The sequence below is a fragment of the Protomyctophum parallelum genome (genome assembly GCF_964188405.1).
Source record: "Protomyctophum parallelum genome assembly, chromosome: 15".
NCBI lineage: Eukaryota > Metazoa > Chordata > Actinopteri > Myctophiformes > Myctophidae > Protomyctophum > Protomyctophum parallelum.
In genome coordinates, this window is record NC_139710.1 from 46,361,324 (window position 1) to 46,384,153 (window position 22,830).

General features: G+C 40.9%; 2 protein-coding genes across 3 annotated transcripts; both read right to left on the bottom strand.

The window, feature by feature from the left end:
- Window positions 1-924: 924 nt before the first annotated feature.
- gins4 (GINS complex subunit 4 (Sld5 homolog)) lies at window positions 925-10,900 on the bottom strand. The gene is made up of 8 exons (XM_083783577.1): window positions 10,685-10,900; window positions 6,232-6,318; window positions 4,372-4,485; window positions 3,912-4,009; window positions 3,670-3,758; window positions 3,426-3,516; window positions 2,912-3,016; window positions 925-1,409 (listed from the first exon to the last, which is right to left on the bottom strand). Exons 1-7 carry the CDS (start codon window positions 10,787-10,789, stop codon window positions 2,920-2,922), a joined length of 681 nt encoding a protein of 226 aa, XP_083639703.1. The 5' UTR covers window positions 10,790-10,900; the 3' UTR covers window positions 925-1,409; window positions 2,912-2,919.
- Window positions 10,901-13,264: 2,364 nt separating this feature from the next.
- arid5a (AT-rich interactive domain 5A) lies at window positions 13,265-21,921 on the bottom strand. Of its 2 annotated transcripts, none has more exons than XM_083784099.1 (7): window positions 21,879-21,921; window positions 20,767-20,840; window positions 16,536-16,701; window positions 15,990-16,042; window positions 15,213-15,310; window positions 14,955-15,114; window positions 13,265-14,827 (listed from the first exon to the last, which is right to left on the bottom strand). In XM_083784099.1, the coding sequence occupies exons 1-7, from the start codon at window positions 21,880-21,882 to the stop codon at window positions 13,580-13,582; spliced, it is 1,803 nt and encodes a 600-aa protein (XP_083640225.1). In that variant the 5' UTR covers window positions 21,883-21,921; the 3' UTR covers window positions 13,265-13,579. The 2 variants fall into 2 exon arrangements, with proteins under 2 accessions (XP_083640225.1, XP_083640226.1); XM_083784100.1 differs by having other exon boundaries at window positions 20,757-20,840; window positions 21,879-21,896.
- Window positions 21,922-22,830: the final 909 nt, after the last annotated feature.

Consider the following 22,830-nt stretch of genomic DNA (forward strand, 5'->3'; position numbering starts at 1 on the left):
ACCTACAGTACTAGCGTCATGGCTGGGGATGTACTTACTTATCAAGCCACCCTGTGTTTTGCTGTTCTGCATAGTGAAGGCTTTTGTACATTATTGATTGTGCCGTTGTGAGTTATTCCTGTACCTAGGCCTGTCACAATTATTCCATAATCGCCAGATCAAAATTATTTGAGATAATCGCAATTATTTTTGCACAATCGTCAATCGTTTCCATGTTTAAATATGTCCATACATTTTTTTTTTTAATCAAAAATAGCATAAATACCGATATACAAGCTTACAACACGGCACTTTGTAAGCTTGTAGATCAACTATTTCTGCAATGTTTGTCTTTTTTTTGGAAAGACAAAAATATTAAATGAGTCAGTGATTTTTGGGTATATTTAAGTTATTTGTCATATCTGACCTGTGCAATTTGTGATTAGGAATCCTAAAAGGCAGTCTATGACAGAAATACAAATTGTAATGTTCCAATGTTCAATGCAAACACCACGATAAAATTGTTAATCGCAGTAATTTGTGTGACAATTAATCATCAACTTAAAGCTGTTCCTGTACCTGCTGTATGCTACAGTACTTTTTCTTTCCCTGAATTTGTAACTTAAGTTCTGTGCTGCCTCTGGCGACTGAATTACCCCCTGCGGGATCAATGAAAGGTCTGTCTATTTTATGTACCCGTTAACCATCACAATGTAAAATAAACACCAACTCACCATGTCCATTAATGTATTTTTAGAATGTTACGTACCTTCCCCCCCTTAGACCACCTGTCTGGAATGTTAACAACAGCCATTGACGGGAAAATAGTACAGCTACAGTAGCTGTGAATAAACAGTCATATGTATCTCCACTGGTATAGTCCTTTTAAACTAAAGCAGTGTGATTACTCTCACCAATAGGACTGTCCTGATTGGAACAGGATAACATAACATCAAGGCACATCAAACTCTAGCATTGAGAAACTATCTATGATATTCACTTCTGAAATTCTTTGCTTGCCAAAAACGCAGTGTAACATCCCCTGCATTGACTTGTAGCAATAACTGCTCGAGAGCCAATACTTCAGTCAACTTTGTCCATAAGTCCCCATTTCTTGCATTCGTGAAAACAAGTCTCTTTTAATGTCGTCTCAAATGTCAGCCTCCATAAAGACGCTGAAGAGAGGGTGATGGGGTGTCCTCCACAGTCCACACAGAGCCTCCATAAAGATGCTGAAGAGAGGGTGATGGGGTGTCCTCCACAGTCCACACAGAGCTCTCATAAGACAAAAAGGTCAGGCTCACAGTTCAGAGTTTTTTAAGCTCAGATGATGCAAAATTGTCCATTCCTCCCGACATAAATGAGCATGTGCTATATCCAATACTTTTAATAACGTGTTGGATAATAGATTCCCATCGATTCCCAAGGACCTGAAATAAAGAAAAACAAAAAGCGTAAAAATGTGTAATAAAGCTGCCCCAACACATTTAAAACCACTCGAAACCCATCTTCGCATTCCCTACCTAATCTTTTTTTTTACTTTAATAGTTTCTAACCTTTTAACTATTTTCTTTTTTCCATCTAGAAATGCACCACGTCTCTGTACGTGTGTACGTCTGTAATGCACATAACTCGAGAACCGCTCTCCCCACCGACTTCAAGGCAGTGCAGTGCCCGGTGTCGAGTCAGTCTGACCCACGGTTGTCCAGAACCACAAAGGCCTCTGCCCAGCCTCTGCCCAGGGTCTGGACAGTACTGTACTGTATATAGAAAGTTACCATGTTTCTGTAAAGCGACCTCGAGTACTCAGAAAAGCACTAGGCTGGAATATGGAAGACCAGATGAATATGCCAGTGCAAAACAAAATTTCCATCGGCAGAAGTCTGGCCCCGCTCCGTTGTGATTGGATTTCAATTCAAATTAGCTTTATTGGCATTTACATTGCCAAAGCAAGTGTCAAAAACTCAAAATACAATAAAAACAGTTAAAAATGGAGAAAGTATACAGTTGGAGGGGGTACAGCATTTTGTAAACAGAGCTATGATTGGATTTCACTGCCCCCGAAGTTGGGGTGCACCAATCAGGAACCGGTATGTAAATATGGAGTGTTTATCACCAGAGGCATTTTTTTCCCTCCACAGAGATTCTAAGAAACTAATATCTACGCAGTCTGGCCAAGCCAGACTAGAAAGGCTAACTGTTGTGGGCAGTGGACTACTGAATATCACCCGGGGAGAAGTTGGTGCTCAGTGTCTTGCTCAAGGACACTTCGCCACAAAAGGTCAGTTTATGCTTTGAGTGTCGAACGATGCATCACACTGTCTTCATAACTCATGAATGTTCATACAGTCTGTCTACCACTTGCCTACAGCAAACATATAAACAAGGAAGGGACTGTAGTCTGTAGTTTTGTGCATCTCCTTGTGGTAATATGGAGCACTGGAGCTTGCTTAGTTTTCCTCAAATTATGCAACATTTTCTAAGGCATCTGCAACCCTTCATTCCATCACAGAGGACCAGACACATCTGCCATGTGATGCCCCAGTCAGACACTTAATGTATTGACCCTATGCTACTCTTTCCAAAACATTTGTGGGTCACAGTCCAATTTGTATGCGTCACGAGTCACGACTCGAATAAAAATCCCATTTCTTCCAAGATTGTTTTTTAAATAAATAATAAATCATTTTAAAACAAAGAAATTCTATGAATAAAACATTTTAAATAAGTAGTGAAAATAGCCGATCGCGATTCTCTTTTGGGACTTGAGCTAAAAGTTTTGGGGACAAATGCCTTAAGCCATGATTAAACCGTGAAATGTCCTGTTCCCAAATGACGCACTACCTCCTGAGCCACAGCCATTACTACTAGCTATTTAAATCAATTTCAAAATAAGGTTTTACAGGATGTGAGAAGATTGCCTTGTACCTACCTCCACAGTTAAATCAACTGCACGGCTCCACTCGATACCAGTGGTGCTATGGTTTTATACCGCATCAGATGCTGGGAGCCCTCCTCGAGATCTACCACATACTCTCTGGGGACACAAACCGTTTTGAAAGTGGACATGTTAATAAGTCAATTGTCATTCAGAAATCTACAGATACGAGAATGCATGAAGGTTAACACTGCCACCTACTGTATCTTAACCAGTGGTGGGGCAAGACATTGCGTGTCATGGACTGTATTCAGGTTTTTATTCCAACAACGTGAATGAACACTACAACAGCTGATTTCATGATTACTCTCTGCTTTAAAAGCAGTGAGTGAAAGTCAGGAAGTCAGAAAGTGAAAGTGTAGTGTCGGGGTTGTGACGAAACCTTAAAATAGCCTTGGGCCTCCATGCCGTGTAACTGAACACCCCTGGCCTAGATAACAGTGCAAAATGTCTGGTGAAATATCAACGGAACGCGAGACGATGAAGGAGATTTGTCAGATGACCCTACCTCTGGTCGTCTGTTTCAGGCTCCACCATGATGTTGTCCTGTCTCTCCTTGACTCGCAAAAACACAAAGGAGTCCAAGCAGGGCTCGGGAACTGGAGGAATATCGAATAAAAACACATTTAAAATGAACGAAAATGCATGCGACATCCAACACGCATTTTAAAGCAATTTCCTTCTGGGTCAATAAAGTATCTATCTGCAATGTGATATTCATCCATGTTCTATTACAGATAGAAAGCCTTTACCTGCTTTCTGCATGTCCACTGACTGTAGGTTGGGTGGCATGTGTTTCAGAGCTACAGCCTTCAGGTAGGTTTCTGTGTTCGCAAAGTATCTGCACAGAAAAGAAAAAAAAGCTTTATGCATCAGGAAAAGATGAAATAAATAAACAATAACATAGAAGGGGTAAAACACCCCTAGCAAACACACAGCTATCTATCCTTCTTTCTCCTCTTCCCATCATAATGAAAAATGAAATTACACTCACTCTTTGGCAAAGGCAAACTCTTCAGGCGAAAGGAATGATGGATCTCCCTGGGCTCGAGACTTCTCTTTCTCAAGGACATGAGGGAAGAACTTCTCAATCTAAATTAAATTCAGGTTTTCACAGATGGCATTAACAATATGCTGTATATAGCAGCATTCTTGCTTTTCTTAATTTGTCTCTCAGTTATGTAGCTACGGGTACGATGTCTCTTGCGACAGTTCAGGTTATTAGAACGTGCGAACAACGAAGATGGTGCTTATTATTCAAGTCAAGTGCCAGTTTAAATAATACAAATTTTTTGATAAATCTGAAATAGCTTGGAAATACGTTTTTTTGCTGATGACAGAGAAAAAGAGAAACCGCAATAATCTACAGGCAGGAGCTCATGCAAGTATTATTTGGTTGTCTGCACCCTCGAGGCCTCATGAAATGTTTTGAGTCACTGGCAGGGCAGGCTGACCTTTTGCAGGCGAGAGCGCAAATAGCTGCTGAGGACAAAGCGTATCCTGTCTATCTCCATGCGATGCACGCTCGCCTTCATGTCGCCTTTCCTCACCCGCTGCAGGTTGGCCTCCTGTGAAGGGAAAGGTTGTGAAGCTCAGTGGCGGAAAAAGTATCCAAAGCTGCTCAAGTGCCAGCCAATGTGCCACCCTGCTGTGTTATGAAACCTGATCAAATGTATAGATTTATGTGAAGGACTAACTGTGAACAGTATCATTGTAGCACTTTCTAATCCTGCTAAGAGCTCTGTTAGGCTGTCTGTTTCAGATTTTATTGAAGGAATAGCCTCTAAAATGAGATGCAGCATCTCATTTTAGAGGGGGACCCGTAACACACGAAAAGATACATAAAACAAACAGTACACAGATAGACAATATACAGATACATACATACATAAATACAGACAGCTTGCTCAGCTTCTCCCACCCACCCCACCAACCACCACATCATCAGCTGTTAAGCAACAGAGGAATGAAAGGTAAATGTGCTATAACTGATATAGTATACTTCAAAAGCATAAACAAGGTGAGTCAAGATCATGTAAATGAAGGGAAGTCCTAAAGCAACTGAAGGATGCAATCGATCTAAGAGATAGATGAAGATTATTCCAATCAAATGGGGCTTTATAACAGAAAGACCTCCGTCCAACCTCGTTGAAAATCTTTGGTATTTTAAAGTAAGGGTATTGTAGATGTCTAAGTGGATATAATGTCATCTAAGCTATGGAGCCACTGGCACTCTAGTCTGCATGTACAGAGATAAGGCTGATGTCCTGCCATTGAAAATAGCAGATCTACAAGCTTGCGATGCAACACATTGTGAGCTTGTAGATAGGCTATTTTCAAATAGCCATTAGGGGTATAGGGCTGAAGTGATTAATGTATGTTTTGTAAAGGTTGTGAAGACTCGTGATGCTCTCGTAAATCAAATGCACTACGAGGGGGTCTGTTGGTCAGTAAAAATAACTGCCTGCAGCATCACGAGTCTTCAGACTTCTATGTATGTGGTACACTTGCTGTTGTTGCAGTTCATCGTTAAACACAGCTGTACCTTTGGCTGCATAAACATCTTCCTCAGTCTATCTATAACAGATATTGTTCTACTATATCTGATACAGTATGTTACACAGTGATGCAAATAGCCTGCTGCATCCTGCAAGTACAAACCACACCTTGGGACAAAAACGTTTTAAGATCAACCACACAAATGCAACTCAATGTGTGTGGTTGACCTTAAAAACCGTCTTGTCCAGTCTCAACCCTTTGGTGTGGTTTGGGCTTTAGACTCACTAAATTGAGAAATGACGCAATCCTGTCACCCTCTGGGGATCTTGGGATGTAATACTGTACTCCGTAGTGTACTCTAACGATGTTGGAATGTCCCTGGGACCCATCTAAAAGACCACCCCTGGGTCACTGGTTACAACAGTAAATGACAGTCAAGCAATAGAACTGAGCTAATAAAATAAAATGTACTGTGTATATACACATACATACAGTACATATACATAATATCTCTATCTGGGTTTTTGTGTTTATTTTTAAAATATTTATTGGGTAGCTTTTATGCCTATATTATGGATAGGACAGTTAGGCTGACAAGAAATGGTGATTGATGGTGAGTGACACACAGCAAAGGCTGTTAACTTGGGATCGGGACTCGAACCCACGATCCCTACGCCAGCGGTCTGGGCCTTTTTGGAACTTTGGTGTATACAAGAATGCAAATGTGCAGAACAGAGCTGGGTAACAACAGACATTATACATACTATATACTGTAACTCAGAGGAGGGGGCTGTACAGTATAGCGTTTCATTTACCATATGAGTTAGCTGTTCCATCACGCACTCCACCAGCTCAGATTTGTTCTCCAGCAACTCCGGAGAGAACTTCTCATTCAGCCAAGCCTGTGCAGGGAAACAGACATTACAGTGACTGTTTAAAGACATTACAGTGACTTTAAACAAGTAAACCTGTACCTGCAGGACAGTATCTACTTGGGATGGGTCTGATACTCTGATTAAACGATTAATCGTTAATAGGATCAAAATAAAAAAACTTTAAAAATAAAATATATATACTGTATATAATATATATATAAAGAAAATCTATTCTGTTGCAAAGGCTATAGTAAAATATTGTCATCCAAACAGTGCCCATAGTAACTACATTGTAGAGGATACCATTTCTTTATTATTTATTTATTTAGGCCTACTGCAGGTGACTTGAATGCTATATGTGCAATGTTGAGTACAGGGCTACAGGCCTACCAAAGTGTGCCTGCATTATTGGTATTGATGGTAATGGTATCTGTTATCATTAGCCTGATTGAGGCAACATTTATTAATAAAAACAACACACTGATGAAGGCTGGATAGCCGAAACGTTTGTCTTCGATCCATCATGCAAGAATAAAAACTAAAATGCAGTCTTGGTGTGTGCGACCCATTACCTTTATTTCCAGTAATAAAAACAGCCACCCCGCTGACTATCGATTAATTGTAAATATTGAATTATAGTAATAGATTTTCATTTTGGACACTTTTACACATCCCTAGTATCTATCTACTAACCTTGCACCTGTTTCTGTACACTTCTATCAGCGAACACAAGATGTATGAACTTCCCTCTGTACATCTCCCTGTCCAACATTCCAAGTGACCAAGTGTTTTCTCCCTCTACTCCTGATACTCCTTGTAGAATGACCTACCCTCAGGACTGTAGACTCACACTCCTCAACTTCGGCCTCAGTCTGATACAGAGTTCCTACACATTTGGAATTTCAAACTTTTCCAGACTCTAATTCCGAGCCCATGCCCCCTTTCTGAAACCAGCTCCTCGCCACTCACCCTACACACTTGCCCTCGATATGTGCGTTCACGCGAGGCTGCGCCATATTAACCCATTGATGCCTGAGGCCGAATCTGGGAACGCCTTCTAGGGCCTGACCTAAGGTTTCTGAAAACCTTCAAATTCTGATGATTTTCTTTTAAATAGTTATGTTGCTACATGTATAGCAATAGCTGATGAGACACAGAGAGCGCGCCGGCATCAAGGGTAGAACAACGTATACGTTGCACCAGGCGTCAATGGGTTAAGTGTCGTCCGAAACCAAGCAGCCTTGAGTGGAAGTGGCTTATAAAGCCCTCAAGAGCGAGTCTGTGCCGATCTAGACTCGATTGCCTTGTGCAGCCCTGCTCTCTGTCCGCATGGAAACCGCGACCTACAAATGGAAGTACCACCAAAAATAAATGATAAATAAACTCCTCCTAAACAATCTTCATCTGATGCAGAATAGACAACGCTCCAACTGATGTTCACAAGGGCTCTTTATTTACCCCACCGTGAAAAACTATAAATGAAACCACACAAACAAAACAACTTTTAACACAATGATTTATAAACACCATGGATGTATATGACATGTCATTTTTGACAGTCATGCTGTATCTCCTTTTTCCATATTAATGAAATCCACATGTCACACAAACATACACGATGCAATGCAATATAACTGTACAAACAAAATAACAGGTAACACAATTGCATGACGGTAACCATGGCAACGAATGGTGTGTTTCCTGTTTCTTCACAAGGAGGGCGAGTGTATTTCCAAACAGTTTTTTATACCCAGCACCCTAATCAAGGGAACTTGATTCAGCTGGAGGGGCACTTCCTGACGAGGGAACCTCCCGAGAGCACTTCAAGTAAAAGGACTGGTTTCAGAAAGGGCCCATGGGTCGCTCCCTGAACAAGCTGCGGCAGAAAAGCCCAGGTGTCAGAGAGTTAACTTTCAGGGGGACTCCCGCGGTGGCCAAGGGGCCAATGAGTCACTCACCTCCAGATTCACCCCCTAGCAGACCTCATTCTTTATCACTTTTTATTTTTTGATAGAAGCTAGTTATTTTTTGCTCTTTACTTGATCACACTGTACAGTATGTTATTCAGACTGAATGGGTGCTACATTTGTTGCTTACCTACTATACCTAGTATCCTTTTTAATTTCTAAATTATTATCCCACGATTTTATAACCCATTTTTTCACCTAATGTCAATTATCTAATCATATAATCCTGGGCTCTACACTCCATCTGCCAACCTGGGGAGAGCAACGGATGGACCTTATGCTTCCTTCAATGCATGAGGAGTCCAAGCTGTAGCGCGTGGGAGGAAATTAAAGGAACACGTTATTCCAACCCGTTCCTTTCCGCTCCATCAGACGCTCCGGCTGGACAGGGGGAGGCAGCTTTAGAGTACAAGATTACTGCATATTTTTTGTGAGGGTACCTACCCTAGGGGACACGAGGAGAACATGCAAACTACACACAGAAAGGCCCTTTCGCCAACCCCACCTCAGGTATGGAGGAGAAAACATGCCCCCAGCGCCCACAGCGGGAAACGGAATCGAACCCAGGACCTTCTAGCTGTGACTCGAGGCGACAGCACTATCAACTGTGGCCACTGCGCCCCGCTTACCTGGTATCCTAGTTACTTTGTAGCGCTACATTTTCTTTGCATTCATTTTACATGTCCATTTAGCATTTACCCTGTCATGTACCGAGTTTGTGCCTTTTAACTTCAGTCTAGACGACCACCTTGACGCAGCCTTCCCTGCAGCAAAAGTAGGTGACCGCATGGCCATCTTGCGAAATCAGTGCAGTAACATAATCCAAGATCTGGCAGCCAGGTCAGACTGGCACCCAGGTCGGACCGTCCCTGACAGACATCTCAACTGTTGAGCTTGACATTGCTCCAAAGATGCCATGCATACCTGACAAGTTGCAAAGGATCTGTATTACAATGTCAGTGTGAAAAGCCAAAAAAAACATCCTTGGGAAATTGTGACATGTGTGCCGTGCAGTCACTGCACTGGCGATAATGATCTTTGTCACTGATTCAGTGTGTGGGTGTGAGTGACAGTTTGATGTTCAGTAAAGTGGTTCAGAATTATGCTGCGTGTAGTTTGATATAGACAGATAGAGATATTCCAGTAGTTGCTGTGTAAAAACTAAAAACTAAACATTTAGTTTACCTTTTCTGTATTGGGAGTCTGTCTGGAAACTAGGGTCCCCGAACAGTGGAAGGTGCAACTGCAAATGTGTGCATTTCAGGCATGTAGCCATGTATATGTATTGTGTATTTATTAAAAGGATCTTGTCTTATTCTTCTTTTTTAAGTTTAGATTGCCACCCCCCCCAGCCACTTTCGGGACCCTCAACCAGTCGACCCTAGTAGTTTTATCATGTATTTGGGACCCGAGGGCAAAACTGGGGACCTCCCAAAATCATGTAGCCAACTCACAGGTTGAGAACCACTGCTCTAAACAACTTCAAACACAGTCACGACTCAGCTTGCAGCTTTCTTACCTACCAGGCGAGGTGGTGGCGGGGTAAGTAAACAAGGATCATTTATGAAAGATAAAGGATAGTTTCTATGACAGGTGGGTTAAAGTAAAGCAACTTGTTCCTGTTCGCAGATGACTTAGCACTGCTGGTCTCGGACAGGAACAAACTGCAGGTTGAAAAGACCCTCAGCTCTGAACTCGGTAGAATCTGCACCTAGCTCGCTGATAACAAACTATCCTTACACCTGGGAAAAACTGAATCCATTCCCTTCAAATCAAATAGTAATCTCAGCAAGGCTTCTTGGTTAGAGTGGGTGACAATATTATCACACGAAAAGATGAAATTACCTACACCTAGGTTCCATCCTGGAGGCCAATCTTTCCGGTGATAAAATGGCCACCAACGTAATCAAAAAAGTCAATCAAAGAACAAGATTCCTTTACAGGATCTCCTCACTGGTCAACAAAAACACATTGAAGACCTTAACAGGATCCCTCGTACAAGGTTTCTTTGACTATGCATGCACCTCTTGGTACCACAGCCCCTCAAAGGCCCTTAAAACAAGGCTCCAGACCTCCCAAAACAAACTGGTCAGGCTCCTACTTGGCCTCAACCCCCCCAAACCCACCTCACCCCTGCCCATTTTGACAGGCTTTTTCCCCTCACTGTATATGTTTCTTTTCCTTTTTTGCTTCCTTTATGATGAATTCCTGTTCTGTTCTTTAACTATATATTAGTGTCTATTTGTACGTATAAATGTTTTGATGAATTGAACAATGTGGACCCTGTTGTAAACAAGTGTAATGCTTAATTGGGTCGTCCACTCACAGTTAACAGTCTTTGTATTGAGTTTGTGCTTGAAATGTACTGTAATTCTGCAAACTGTTAATAAATATTTCAATCAATCAATCAAAAATAAATGTAATACCTCTTCTAGTTTAGCGATCAGCTCTGCGGGGGTCATCACGTCCTCCTGGCTGTCATCCTGACGGCCGCTGGAGTCGCTGCCAGCGTCAGACAAAACGTCCGACATATTTAGACTGTGTGCAGACAAAAGAACATAGGCTATATATACTAAATAAACAGGTGACAGAGATAAGACAGCTGGTGGATTTACTTTAGTTTATATATAACCTTACAACGCGCTATATAAATAGAATAGTATCGAAATCCAAGGCTACGGTGAGTACTATAGCTCTAACATGTAAACATGCATTGCAGTCTTGCAGAAGCACGGGCCGGCTTCCTGGTTCCGGTTGATACTCGCGCCACAAAAACAGTAGCTGCGTGAGAATCAAAATGCGCATAAGTGCGCATGTTGCATTGATCGAACCATAAACAACTGTAGTGTAGTAAAAAAGTAAAAGAAAAAAAGAAAAGAAAAAAACAATAATAATAAAAACTTTCGTAAAGATTCAATTTACCAATAATTAATCCGCTATTTTTTATGATACTACTTTATAAGTACTGTAATCGTTCCACATAATATTCTTTCTTTGACACAGTAAAAACACTTAATTAAAAAGATAAATCCTGAAAAAGTGCACTAAACATTTTTAACACAATAGGTTTATGATTAGTGGGTTTTTTATGTTTCATAATTTCAAATAAATGAGAGGGTCCTATGTTCCATTCCATTTACTTTGAAGAAACCATAGTCATACTCATAATAGACCTATATGTTATAGCACAACCTTTTGTTAAAGAGAGTTTGATTGATTGATTGATTGATTGATTGATTGATTGATTGATTGATTGATTGATTGATTGATTGAATACTATTATATTATTCATGTTACTGCCAATTAAGCCTGCACACACACACACACACACACACACACACACACACACACACACACACACACACACACACACACACACACACACACACACACACATCCAGCAAAAAAATGAATTTGCAGTGTGAGACAATTCAGTCTCACACTTCAATTCAGCAAACAATTAATTGCAAAGATTTTTCAAATGAGCAACTGAATTATGTAATTGACCAGAACCAAAAACCTATTCTTAGTTAGGAATGAACCCCCTAGTAATACTTGAAGATAGCAGAGCAATGAGAGCATATAGCATGCAAGTCTGGACTATATTTGACACTGTACATTTGTGTTACATAAGTGTCCCATATGCACTTAATGGACAGCTTACACAAATAGATGGATGCATGCATGATGCAGCTAATGATGCATACTGTATGTCATGTTTTTAGTTATAGCTTGCCTAATGATGCTTTCTGTTCGCTTATCATGTCATGTCATAACTCGAAAGTCCCTAATCCCATGCATCTACTCTATACGTACTCTATGCTACCCTGAAAAGCTGATAGAATGGGATGCTGGTGTTTCGGCTGGTATGAATCTGACATAGCCATTCTTCTACATCAGGTGTCTTCAATGTTTTTCAGCCAAAGGACCCAGCGGAGCGTGAGATGAAGCAGGGACCCTCACATATTGTATAAAATCTAACCTTTTCATAGATTTCATATTTGTTGGATTCATGTTATGTGTATTTTCTGACATTTAACCATTTAAACCATCAATACTCTTTGTAGTCTTTACCTAAAATATCTGATCTATAAGCACACAACGCCTAGCACTGCGAGACCTTGCGAGCTTGTAGCAGACTTGACTGGATGAAATGACTGAGGGGGGAGTTGGAAATGGCAAGGGGGCACATCATTTTTATAAAACAATATGTACATAAAACTTAAACTGAGAGGGGCAGAATTTGCAACTGAGGCTGCCAGGCCTGCTCTGGCACTGCCGTTGCAAGCTGCAATCTTTTGCTAAAGTTCTCCTCAGAATATGGATGTGAGGGTTCAAGTAGTTAAAAAGGGTATCTTTGAAAGTGTCAGACACAATAATGTTGCTCTTTACACATTTGTTTGGCAAGTGTCTGACAGTGTGCGGGACCTCTTCTTTGTTTTTCAAAGATACTCTTTTTAATATAAGCTCTATTGCCCTACGCACCTATCACTAGCCTTTTGAGGTGTGCATCGGCCTTTTGCTATAAAATAGGGTTCAAGTAGTTAAGAATGTATCCTATCACACAGATTTAGCGGCCTCCCTGTGGTAACTCTGAGGACCCCCTAAGGGGGTTCGGACCCTGTTGAAGACCCCTGTTCTACAACATTCATAAACATGATATCTGTATTTTTCCTGTGTCTGCATAAAATAGTAGTCTCTGTAAGCAAAATATCATACCATAATTTACCAAAAGAGCACAAATGTTTCTGTTTTATTGCCGTAGTAAAATATAGCAATGAAAGTTTTACCCCGAAATAGAATCAAAGTATTGACTGACAACAGAACCTGCTGGGTCCATACACAGTCAGGGCTAAACAATGACAACAGTGGCTGGAAGGGCCCATACATTTGAATTGTGATAACATTTATTTGCAAAAAAAATAATGTATGAAATTTTTTTCTAGAGTTTCATTTGACACACTTTGAATACATACATTGCAAGACATAACACCAGAAAGGTATTACAGTAAAGATAACACAAATGGCTGTACAGAAATTATGCAATGACTGTTTTGGTCCAGTCTTCCCAAAGTTCACTTTATGTGTTTTCTATTCCATTAGACCAGCATTATTAAACAAAATGACTGACACCATAGTCATGTGTGAAATGTCACAAAAGTGGATGTTTAATTAGGTCACCCAATATTGGCAGTTCAGTACCAGACCACAGGGTGGAGCTTCTCACACAGGACAATCACAGCATTACACTTTTTCAACACAGACATTAGTCTAAAAACTGAATCTTCATTGATTCATTGCTTGGTTACTTTACCAAAATGTCAGAGCTTGTGAGGATACATGGAGGCAGGTAGACTGTAGGGACTCCACACTGGAATGTGGTAAGGATATGAATAGCCAATGAGGGCTGCTGAGTGGGCTGGACCCACTGGCATGTGTCTGTATACCGGATGAGAGAGTGGCAGTCTCATTCTGCTGTGTATAAACGCTGGTGGTACGTGGCTTTGGTTCCGAGAGTCTCTTCCTGACCTGTCATAACCCGCCAGGTAGTACGACATTGGCTGGCCAGTGTGGGAATGGGACAGAGGGTGCTGCTGCTGGGCACCTGTTAGTGGTTTTGCAAGTGTTGTCCTCACCTTCTCCCTTTTCTCTGTGTGATGAAACCAAAGCATATTATGATGCAGTTTCTTTGCACAGGCCAGTGGGTCATCATGCTGCGCCGACCTGCTCTGGTGGAGCTTGTAACTCGGTGCGAAGGGAATGGGTCGTAGAGGTTGTACGGCTTTAGGCACGACTTTGGTGAAACTGGAGGTGGATGCCGGAATCCAGTCAGACTTAAAGGGGAAAGAGGTGGGCGTTGACGATGGCCACAGATGAGTGGGGATTTTGCTACTCCCTTTGGAGGAAGGCTTCCATCCTGGGTCTTTGCTCTGGCCTTTGAAGGAGCCTTTGTTTTGTGATCCAGAGCAGACATAGGGAACATCCTTAGGGTCTCCCGTAAGATCTTTGGACTTTGGACTGCAGCTCAAATGCTTGTTCTCTTCACTGCAGCCAGAGACAGCATTGATGATTCTGGAACCGTTTGTAGGTAATACCAAGTTTGATCCGGGCTTATCTTCAGTAAGTACCAGTGATTCCTCTGATGAAACTGAATAGGGGGACGGACTGCGGGAAGAGGATGAGGAGGAAAGAGGCAGCGGTGAACCTTCAGAGGAGTTACAGTTACGACTGGAATAAGTATGGCCCGGAGGCTGGGAAGAGTGAATGACAGAGGGCCTATCTTTCTCATCACAATGCAGGCTCGGTGGCAGGCCGAGGCTGGCTTGGGCTACACGCTTCTTCTTCTCAAGAGGAGAGATGACCTCCCCGGCGACAGGAGACGAGCTATAACCACTCCAGGGGCATTGGGTAGAGACCTGGACCAGGCGGGGATATGCATGGACCGGAGCAGAGACGTTGTCAGCACTTCTATTTGGCTGAGAGATGTCTGGATGGGGTCCATCAGAGGCAATCGTCCATGCAGAGGGAAGAGCATGTGTTCCGGCCTCACACTCAGTTTGCTCCATGGCCTGTAACCAATATACACAATAACACTGGGGTCACTTTCAGAATATGAATGAATTGTATTATATGAGCAATAACCTGAGAAGTGATATGCAAATTGGCACTTATGGCTTCATGAGAGCGGTACGCTACCTCAGAATCCGTGTCCCTATCTGACTGAGTCCCCTTTCTCTTCCCCTCAGCCTTGCTGATCTTGCCGTCCAAGTTCCTCTTATACTGTTTTTGTGGTTTGCTCGCAGGCAAGGGCCTGTCCTCTTCTCCCCTCAGGTTTCTCTCAAACGGCAGCACCAGCCTATGTGCAGCAAATACAATAAAACCCATTATCTTTTATGATCAGCAATAACAGCCTGAGGATGTGGAAATGATTCAGTGCAGAGCCAATATGTTCACCTCTCATAGTGTCTACGCGTGCACGTAGCAGCGCTGGTGCTCCCGGGGCATCCTCCTAGCTCGTCATACACGTTTTTCCAAAGACGACGAGACGTTACCTGTAAAGGGAACATCATGGTTAGCAAGTGCATTCACACGACACTACTACAAACCTAACTAATTTCCATTCAAAGAAAGCTGACAGTTGTTCAATAAATAGCTCATCACACGAGACATGGTGTTCTTGCATAACACGAAAACGCTTCTGGCCTTTTACTCATGGCATTTCAATTTAAAAAAGCCTTGATTCTCTCATCTTGTGCGTGTATGCAGAGTGGAAACATCATCCAGTCATCAAAGATCAAATGGCAATAGCTTTTCTAATGTAGCCTAGTGGAAACTGGTGCTTCTGGCCCATATAGCTTATTTCCACTGACAACCCGCTTGACACCAAAATGACCTATTGCAGCATACAGTACATACAGTTAGAATAGAATGCATTTATTGACATTGCACAATGTAAAATGAAATTTAGTGGGACCCCCCAGTGGTACCTATAATATAAAACGATAAAATAAAAACCACAAGCAATGATCAATGTATAAAACTATTGTGAATATTAATATTTGATTGATAAAATCTGTATCTTGTACTGTCATGCATAAAGTTGATAACTGTAGTATTTCACCAAATAAATACTACACTAATTAACTTGATGCATGATTTATTTATTTTTATATTCATACTTGTATTATGAATTGCTTTATTTACTACAAACAAGCCAAATATAATACTCACTGATTCGTAACCTCCCAGCTTCTCCACTGCTTTGTATAGTCTCCACAGATTAACTACAAGAAGAACAAAAACAAACAAATGCATCAGAAACGAATAGCTTGAATCATTAAAAATGAAATGCATTGTTCTATTTATTAGTCTATATAGCCGGCTTCGGTTATTCGGAAATAGCCGATCTACAAATTACATTCACCCATTCATACACCGATGGCATGCAAGGCACCAACCAGCACATCAGGAGCAATTTAGGGTTCAGTGTCTTGCTCAAGGACACTTCGACACTAACTCTGGGGGAGCCCGGGTTTGAGCTGGGAACCTTGCGGTTACCATCCGGCCACTCTACCCCTGAGCCACTGCCACCGCCACCGCCGCCCCCCGATGATGCGATGCGTTGTGAGCTTGTAGATCTGTTATTTCCTAATCAAATATTTCCTTTTGAAAAATCTTACCCAAAGAATGTGTCATGCCCAAAATAGAGACACCAGAGTTAAAGTGGTTAAGGTTTGGGTGATGAATTGATGCAACAGCTTATGAATGCGGACTCACTCTGCTTGAAGCCCAGGTGTGGAATCCTTTCTATGGGTGTACTTCTGTCCTTCATGAAACTGTACAGGCTTGGCACAAAGGCCTTCTCCTCCATATCCATTGGGCTGGGCCTCGCTTCTGCCTCACATTTACCACTTATGTCATGACATTCAATCGTGGCAGAAGCCTATGGGTCAGAGACAATATGTATATATGTTCATAAAGACTGCTAAGGGAGAAAGATGCAAGAAAGAGACTGAAGATACTGTCAGCACAATGTTAAATCAATAACCGTGTCTATAACTACACTTCAGTTGCAACAGCACCAGAACATATTTATAAGGCAGGACCATATTCAGCTAATCATGGGAAGGTATATTGTCAGAGTCTGAGACAATGTGACATTGTACGTCTTCTCCAGCGGAAACAGATTGAAATAAAAACTTCACAGGTACAGAAGTGGGGCTTTTATCGCTACTTTCAATAGATAACCACTATGCATCCTGTCTGGAGCTATAGAGCACAGGAGGTTTGTCAGTCTGCTGGGGAATGGAGTGGCTGCACCACTCAAAAAGGGGAGGGAAAGTGTCTTATAGTGTACTGTAGACATCCTATTTGGAATTTCAAGTAAAGCAGAACAGAAGACACCCTTTGTGGTTTGCAAGAAATGAGAAATGAAACAGTGTAGGTAGGCAGAAATCAGTTTCAAAGTGATTAAGAAGAGAAGTGCCCTGCATGAACCTACTGATGCAATTATATAATATCACACATTTCCTGTTGCATTTCCAACTACTACTGTATACAGTAAGTCAATGGAAAATATCACTCACTCCTCCATTGTAAATTACATAATTATTGCTAAATGTATTCTATACATAGAAATATCAGGGAAATTAAAGAGGTAAGTTGGTATAGTATGTTCAGTATTAATATGGACATATTCGGAATCTGGACATCCAGAATAGTAGACTTCTTTATGACAGACATTCCCCATGTATGACAACTCTGTTGTTTATTGTATATACATTATTGATGGCGGGGAAAATTCCTTTTGAAAGAAGCAGGATATCAAACAACACCACAGTGGACAAATGTCAATATTTCTGTTTGAACTGACACATTTAGAGCACTGTATGTTTCTGTCACAGCAAATTTGTATGACATGTCTCCTAAACATAGTTTCATATTGAATCAAGTTCCTCTCTTTGGCTGTTTGGTTCCAAGAAGTGGGACTCTCTAGAGTCTACAGTGAGTAATAGTGAAGGTGTTGGCTTCTAACTGAGCTGGTCCCGACTGACTCACAGAGCTATACAGCTGCTCCATGTTCCCAGACATCAAACACCATCCCCTTCTCTCCACTGTTACCTTATAATGCTGCTGTTAATTGTCATGATGCCCATAGATTCACTCACCTTCTTAAAATCCATTTGGTTATACATATTATGTACACTCTCAGAGTTACAAATGTACTGTATGTGTACTCTATCTCTTTCTCATTATTTTATTATACAGTGTAAATGTGATAAAGCCAGGTGAGCTCTGACCTGGAGTGTGTGTGCTCATATATGATCAAAAATACTATTTTAGCACAGAGATAACTACGGTGCCCCTCGGGGCACAGGTCTCCTCCAGGCCAGGTCAGGTTATTGTGGCCTCCTGGTGATGCTATAATAGGCCAATGTGAAAAGGGTGCCATTTCTTTTTACGCCTTTGATGGCAATTGGATGATTTGAGGCATTTTGTTCCAAAAGTGTGTTTTGCAAAAATCCATCTGTTGGTGGCGCTATAACAGGCCAATGTGAAAAGGGTGGAATATATTCAGCAGCTTAGTAGGAAAATGTGTGAAAGATTTCAGGTAAACTGCACGCTACGTTCATGAATTGAGTCTTTTGTTCAAAACGGGCCAATCCTGCAAACTTTGAAAGCCAATGTTTGCCAATTAGGATGGAATATGCGGGGACTTTGTGGGATTTTTGGAAAAAGTAGTAAGTCGGTCATGGTTAGGTTAGGGTTTGAGGTAGGTTGTCGGTCTAATGACTGTCGGACCAATAATAGTGTCGGAACTAAAGCCTGTAGCTTGTACATACATTGATGACACTAAAAGGCTACACATCATTCACGTTTGTCATATTCCAGATTTTGTTCTTGACATCATTATAAAACCAGCAAGACGTCCAAGAGAAGCGACCTCGAGGTCGCGTGCACGCATCCACCTGCGTGACAACAGACTGCTGGGCGAGTGCTGGCACTTTGGCATGGGGGGGGTCAGATCAACATATGGAATGAATTCTGTACTGGCCATATATGGAGCGTGTCTTGAGTATACAGGTTTCGATGAGGTCAGATCAACATATGGATGGTTCTATAGGGTTGGTTGAGGTGCTATAGCTCTGCTGTTGTACAATAACACCTGTGTACCTGTGCATCATGATGACCCCCTGCTATATAGCAGGGGGTTTACAACAGGTGGTCCGTGGGCCACTGGTGGTGTGTGAAGGTATTGCATGTGGTCCCGTGCCATGCATTTAGTAATGTAGCAAAGTGAAGATTTTCTTCCACAGAACTAGTGCACAAAATGTTGTGCGCTGTTCCGTGAAAGTGCATCAATGTTGTTAGTTACTGAGAAGTCTGAGGTTAAGAAATTCCACGGAAAAGGGAGTTAGAATCTCAAGAAGGGTAAGTGTACCAGCTTGTCATCATTCATTATTAGGAAATGTCATGCCCATATAATCATGTCATCATGTGTCTGCTCTATCAGTACTGTATATCAGTTAACCTGAGTTTGGAAGGTTGGATAAAGTAAGATGGAATAAGGGTAACTGTGGGATCGGAATAGATCAGTGGTTCTCAAAAGAATTACAAAAACTTAAATCTTTTTGCTTGTATATTTCAGTTAAATAATGCCTGGGCTTCATTTGTTGCACGTTGTATCGTGCAATGAATGAAACCAAGCCCTTAACAGTCATGATTTAATTCGTATCTATTTATTATCTATTAATTCAAACATTTTCTTAGATTTGATGGACTTTTGATATACTGTATTATTCAAACATATTTTAATACATTTAACAATTTTATTTATATTTTAAAACATTTTCCCATGGACAACCTGCAGACCTATTATGCCATATGGACCACTAGTAGTCCATGCATGGACCATCGGTTGAGAAACAGTGGTAATTTAGAAATGGGATGCATTACATAGTGCTACCAAAGCACTAATCTTAGCCCATATCCGATCCCAACACAACAGTGGTCCCCAGGTTGATTCTTAGTCAGGGTGGTCCCTGCATATAGTTCACAATCAGTTGAAAACCCCTGCTATATAATATAGCATAGGTGTTATAACACCAAAAGAAGGTCCCCTATGAGCCATAAAGAACAACCATTGTGCTACAAATTAGCACCAGTTTAGTTTAATTTAAGTTTGTTCAATATCTGACGAACACAACACAACAGCTTGGTGTGACAGCGGTTTCCCACAGGAAGTATCTGCACATTGTATCTCACTCTAGATGGTAAGTATCGCTGTGAGAAATTCAGTTAATTTCCACCACAAATGTACTTTTTTCCCCCGCATGGGTTGTGACTTGTGTTGGTGACACAAATTGACAATGACTGTTGGTGGCATGCTGGGTCGATGCAATCAGCAGGACATTGGAGGTCACCACAGAAAGTGTGCTTTTGATTACCATCTCACTGCTCTGGGAATTTGATGAGCTTAGTATACTTTGTAATTACTCATATTGTGATTACCAGAACTGTGCCTGATATGAAAAGAATCCTGCACTTTCTATATGTGTGGTCCAGTATGTATAGCCTACTAGAGTGTGTCTGTCTGTGTGTGTGTGTGTGTGTGTGTGTGTGTGTGTGTGTGTGTGTGTGTGTGTGTGTGTGTGTGTGTGTGTGTGTGTGTGTGTGTGTGTGTGTGTGTGTGTGTGTGTGTGTGTGTGTGTGTGTGTGTGTGTGTGTGTGTGTGTGTGTGTGATTCATGTCTTTTGCAGTTCACAGAGCTCACTTATTCCCTATTCCTCATTTTAAAATTAGGTACCATTGTGCCAGCTCTTAGAATTCACCACAATCTGACATTCAGTGAAAAGAGGAAATGCATGTGCAATTCAAGTTCAACATCAACAAGTTGGTAGTATAACTTATTTGCTGTTATTATGGCTATATATCGGCCTAATTCCCATCAGGAGACTGAATAACATTGTATGTAAGTAAAGTAAGTAAAGGTCTTACTATAGGCTACCTGGCTTATATTCATTCTGTCATCGTCACTGGCAGGTCCTCGCTGTGACAGTTCACTGACTTCACTCTGGTCCTCTTCTTGTTCAAACATGTGACCCAAAACACAAGACAAGTCAGGAATATATGACACATTTACCATGAGTCTCAAAAATAGGGAGGTTCATTATGGGTTGAAAGTTTGAAACAAAGTTTTATTTTAATTTTATTGAGTCATTTCTGTTCTGAAGAACCTCTATGTTGACTTCACTGCTTTGTAAAAGTCAAACGTTAATGAACAGAAGTGAGTATCAAATACATTTTTCTGATAATGAATACATTTGGCCTAACATTCCAATAACCTCTACACACCCAGTGAAATTTGACAGAAAACCACAGTTTACAAAACCACTTCCTGCTTCTGAGCCAACCACCCTTGTGTGGTATCCTGTATAATATCAATATGATAAATTGTATAATAAGAAATGTAATGTACTATATAGTATTTTGTTCTACAACCAACCAGTAGCAGCAATACACCATTTAACTGTAAAATTAAACAAAATAGTAGTAACCTGCTACACTTTGTGTAAAATATAATCTGTCTGCTAAACAAACATGCTTCTCTTTTGATATCACTTTCCTGTGCTGTGGCTCGAAGCTTCAGTTCTACTCTCAATACCTGTTAACGTCTCCATTTGACAGGTTAGAAAAGCTTCTCTTACACTAATGTCAGATTTAAATTAATATGAATAGCATTTGTAGTAGTATTTTATCTAACATATTATTTTAATGTATTCTTATTTACACTGGTTAGGCTCTCATATCACAATTACTCCCACCTCCTGTGTATCAACAGTGATGTTACTGTTATGATACCCAAATTACTCTCCTAATCGATTATGTTAGTGTTTGTGACAGCATTTCTGAATATACCTTGAAGTGGTTCAAAATTGATTGCAAAAATTGTAATATTTGCACTTCATGGTTAAATGTTTATGATGATGATGATGATGATGATGATGATGATGATGATGATGACGATGATGATTATATATTAATGGCAATTATGGTGGCTATGACAATCATAATAAAATATAACAATAATAAAATATAACAAATGAAGACAATTCTCACCCATTTCAAGAGGATGCGTTGCTTACACTAGTGTTGAGTCGTCAGTGCGTTTTTCGAGTACAGTAGCTCATGCGCCACCCTTTTCAACTTTTAACCGCAAAATAGGAAGGTGTCTCCACAGGACAGTTTCATTGGTTGACAAATGGCAGAGAGTGGGTCTGGGAGATTGAGTTTTTTGTCCCCACTGAAGTCTCACATTTCTTATTTGGTCCCATGTCTTGTGGCTATGTCTCTTACACAGAAGGTAGTTATTTTTAGTTTGTTTTCTATAAGCCTGTATAGTCAAACAAGCATTATAAGACTATTGTGGTCTGATTATTATTTAAAGAATTCAGTTGCTACATTTTCCGTTATACCAGAAGCAGAGTCAGAATACATGTTTTTTTCCCCAAGTAATGTTTTCACTTGCTTCGTCAATCTCAACAATGCAATAAAATATCAAGTTCATTGTCACATCACAAGTTTACAGATCTAAAAGAGATTAGTTTTCCTTCTGTATAAGCTCCCACATAATATAATAATCAAGAGAAAATAAAAATGTCAGTCTCTTATGCAATTACTTAGAAAATACCAATAGATGACAGTGCCAATGATGGACAACAGTGCTGTCCTTTGTTTGGGGTTGACTGTGGTGGTCTCAAAAACATAAAGGAAAACTAGTATAGGATATTTTCAGTATATTGTGTGCAACTCTGTGGTATTTGAGACGTGTGTCTGGTGATAAACCACGCGCCATGGGACACATGTCTGTGTCATTCTATGTACATTGCATAGGATGCACATTGTTATAAACTCAACTAACCATAGTGATGCCAGTATGTCGGACTAATTGCACACACACACCCACACACACACACCCCCACACACACACACACACACACATGCACGCACACACACGCATACACATGCACACACATGCACGCACACACACATGCACACAACTATATAATGA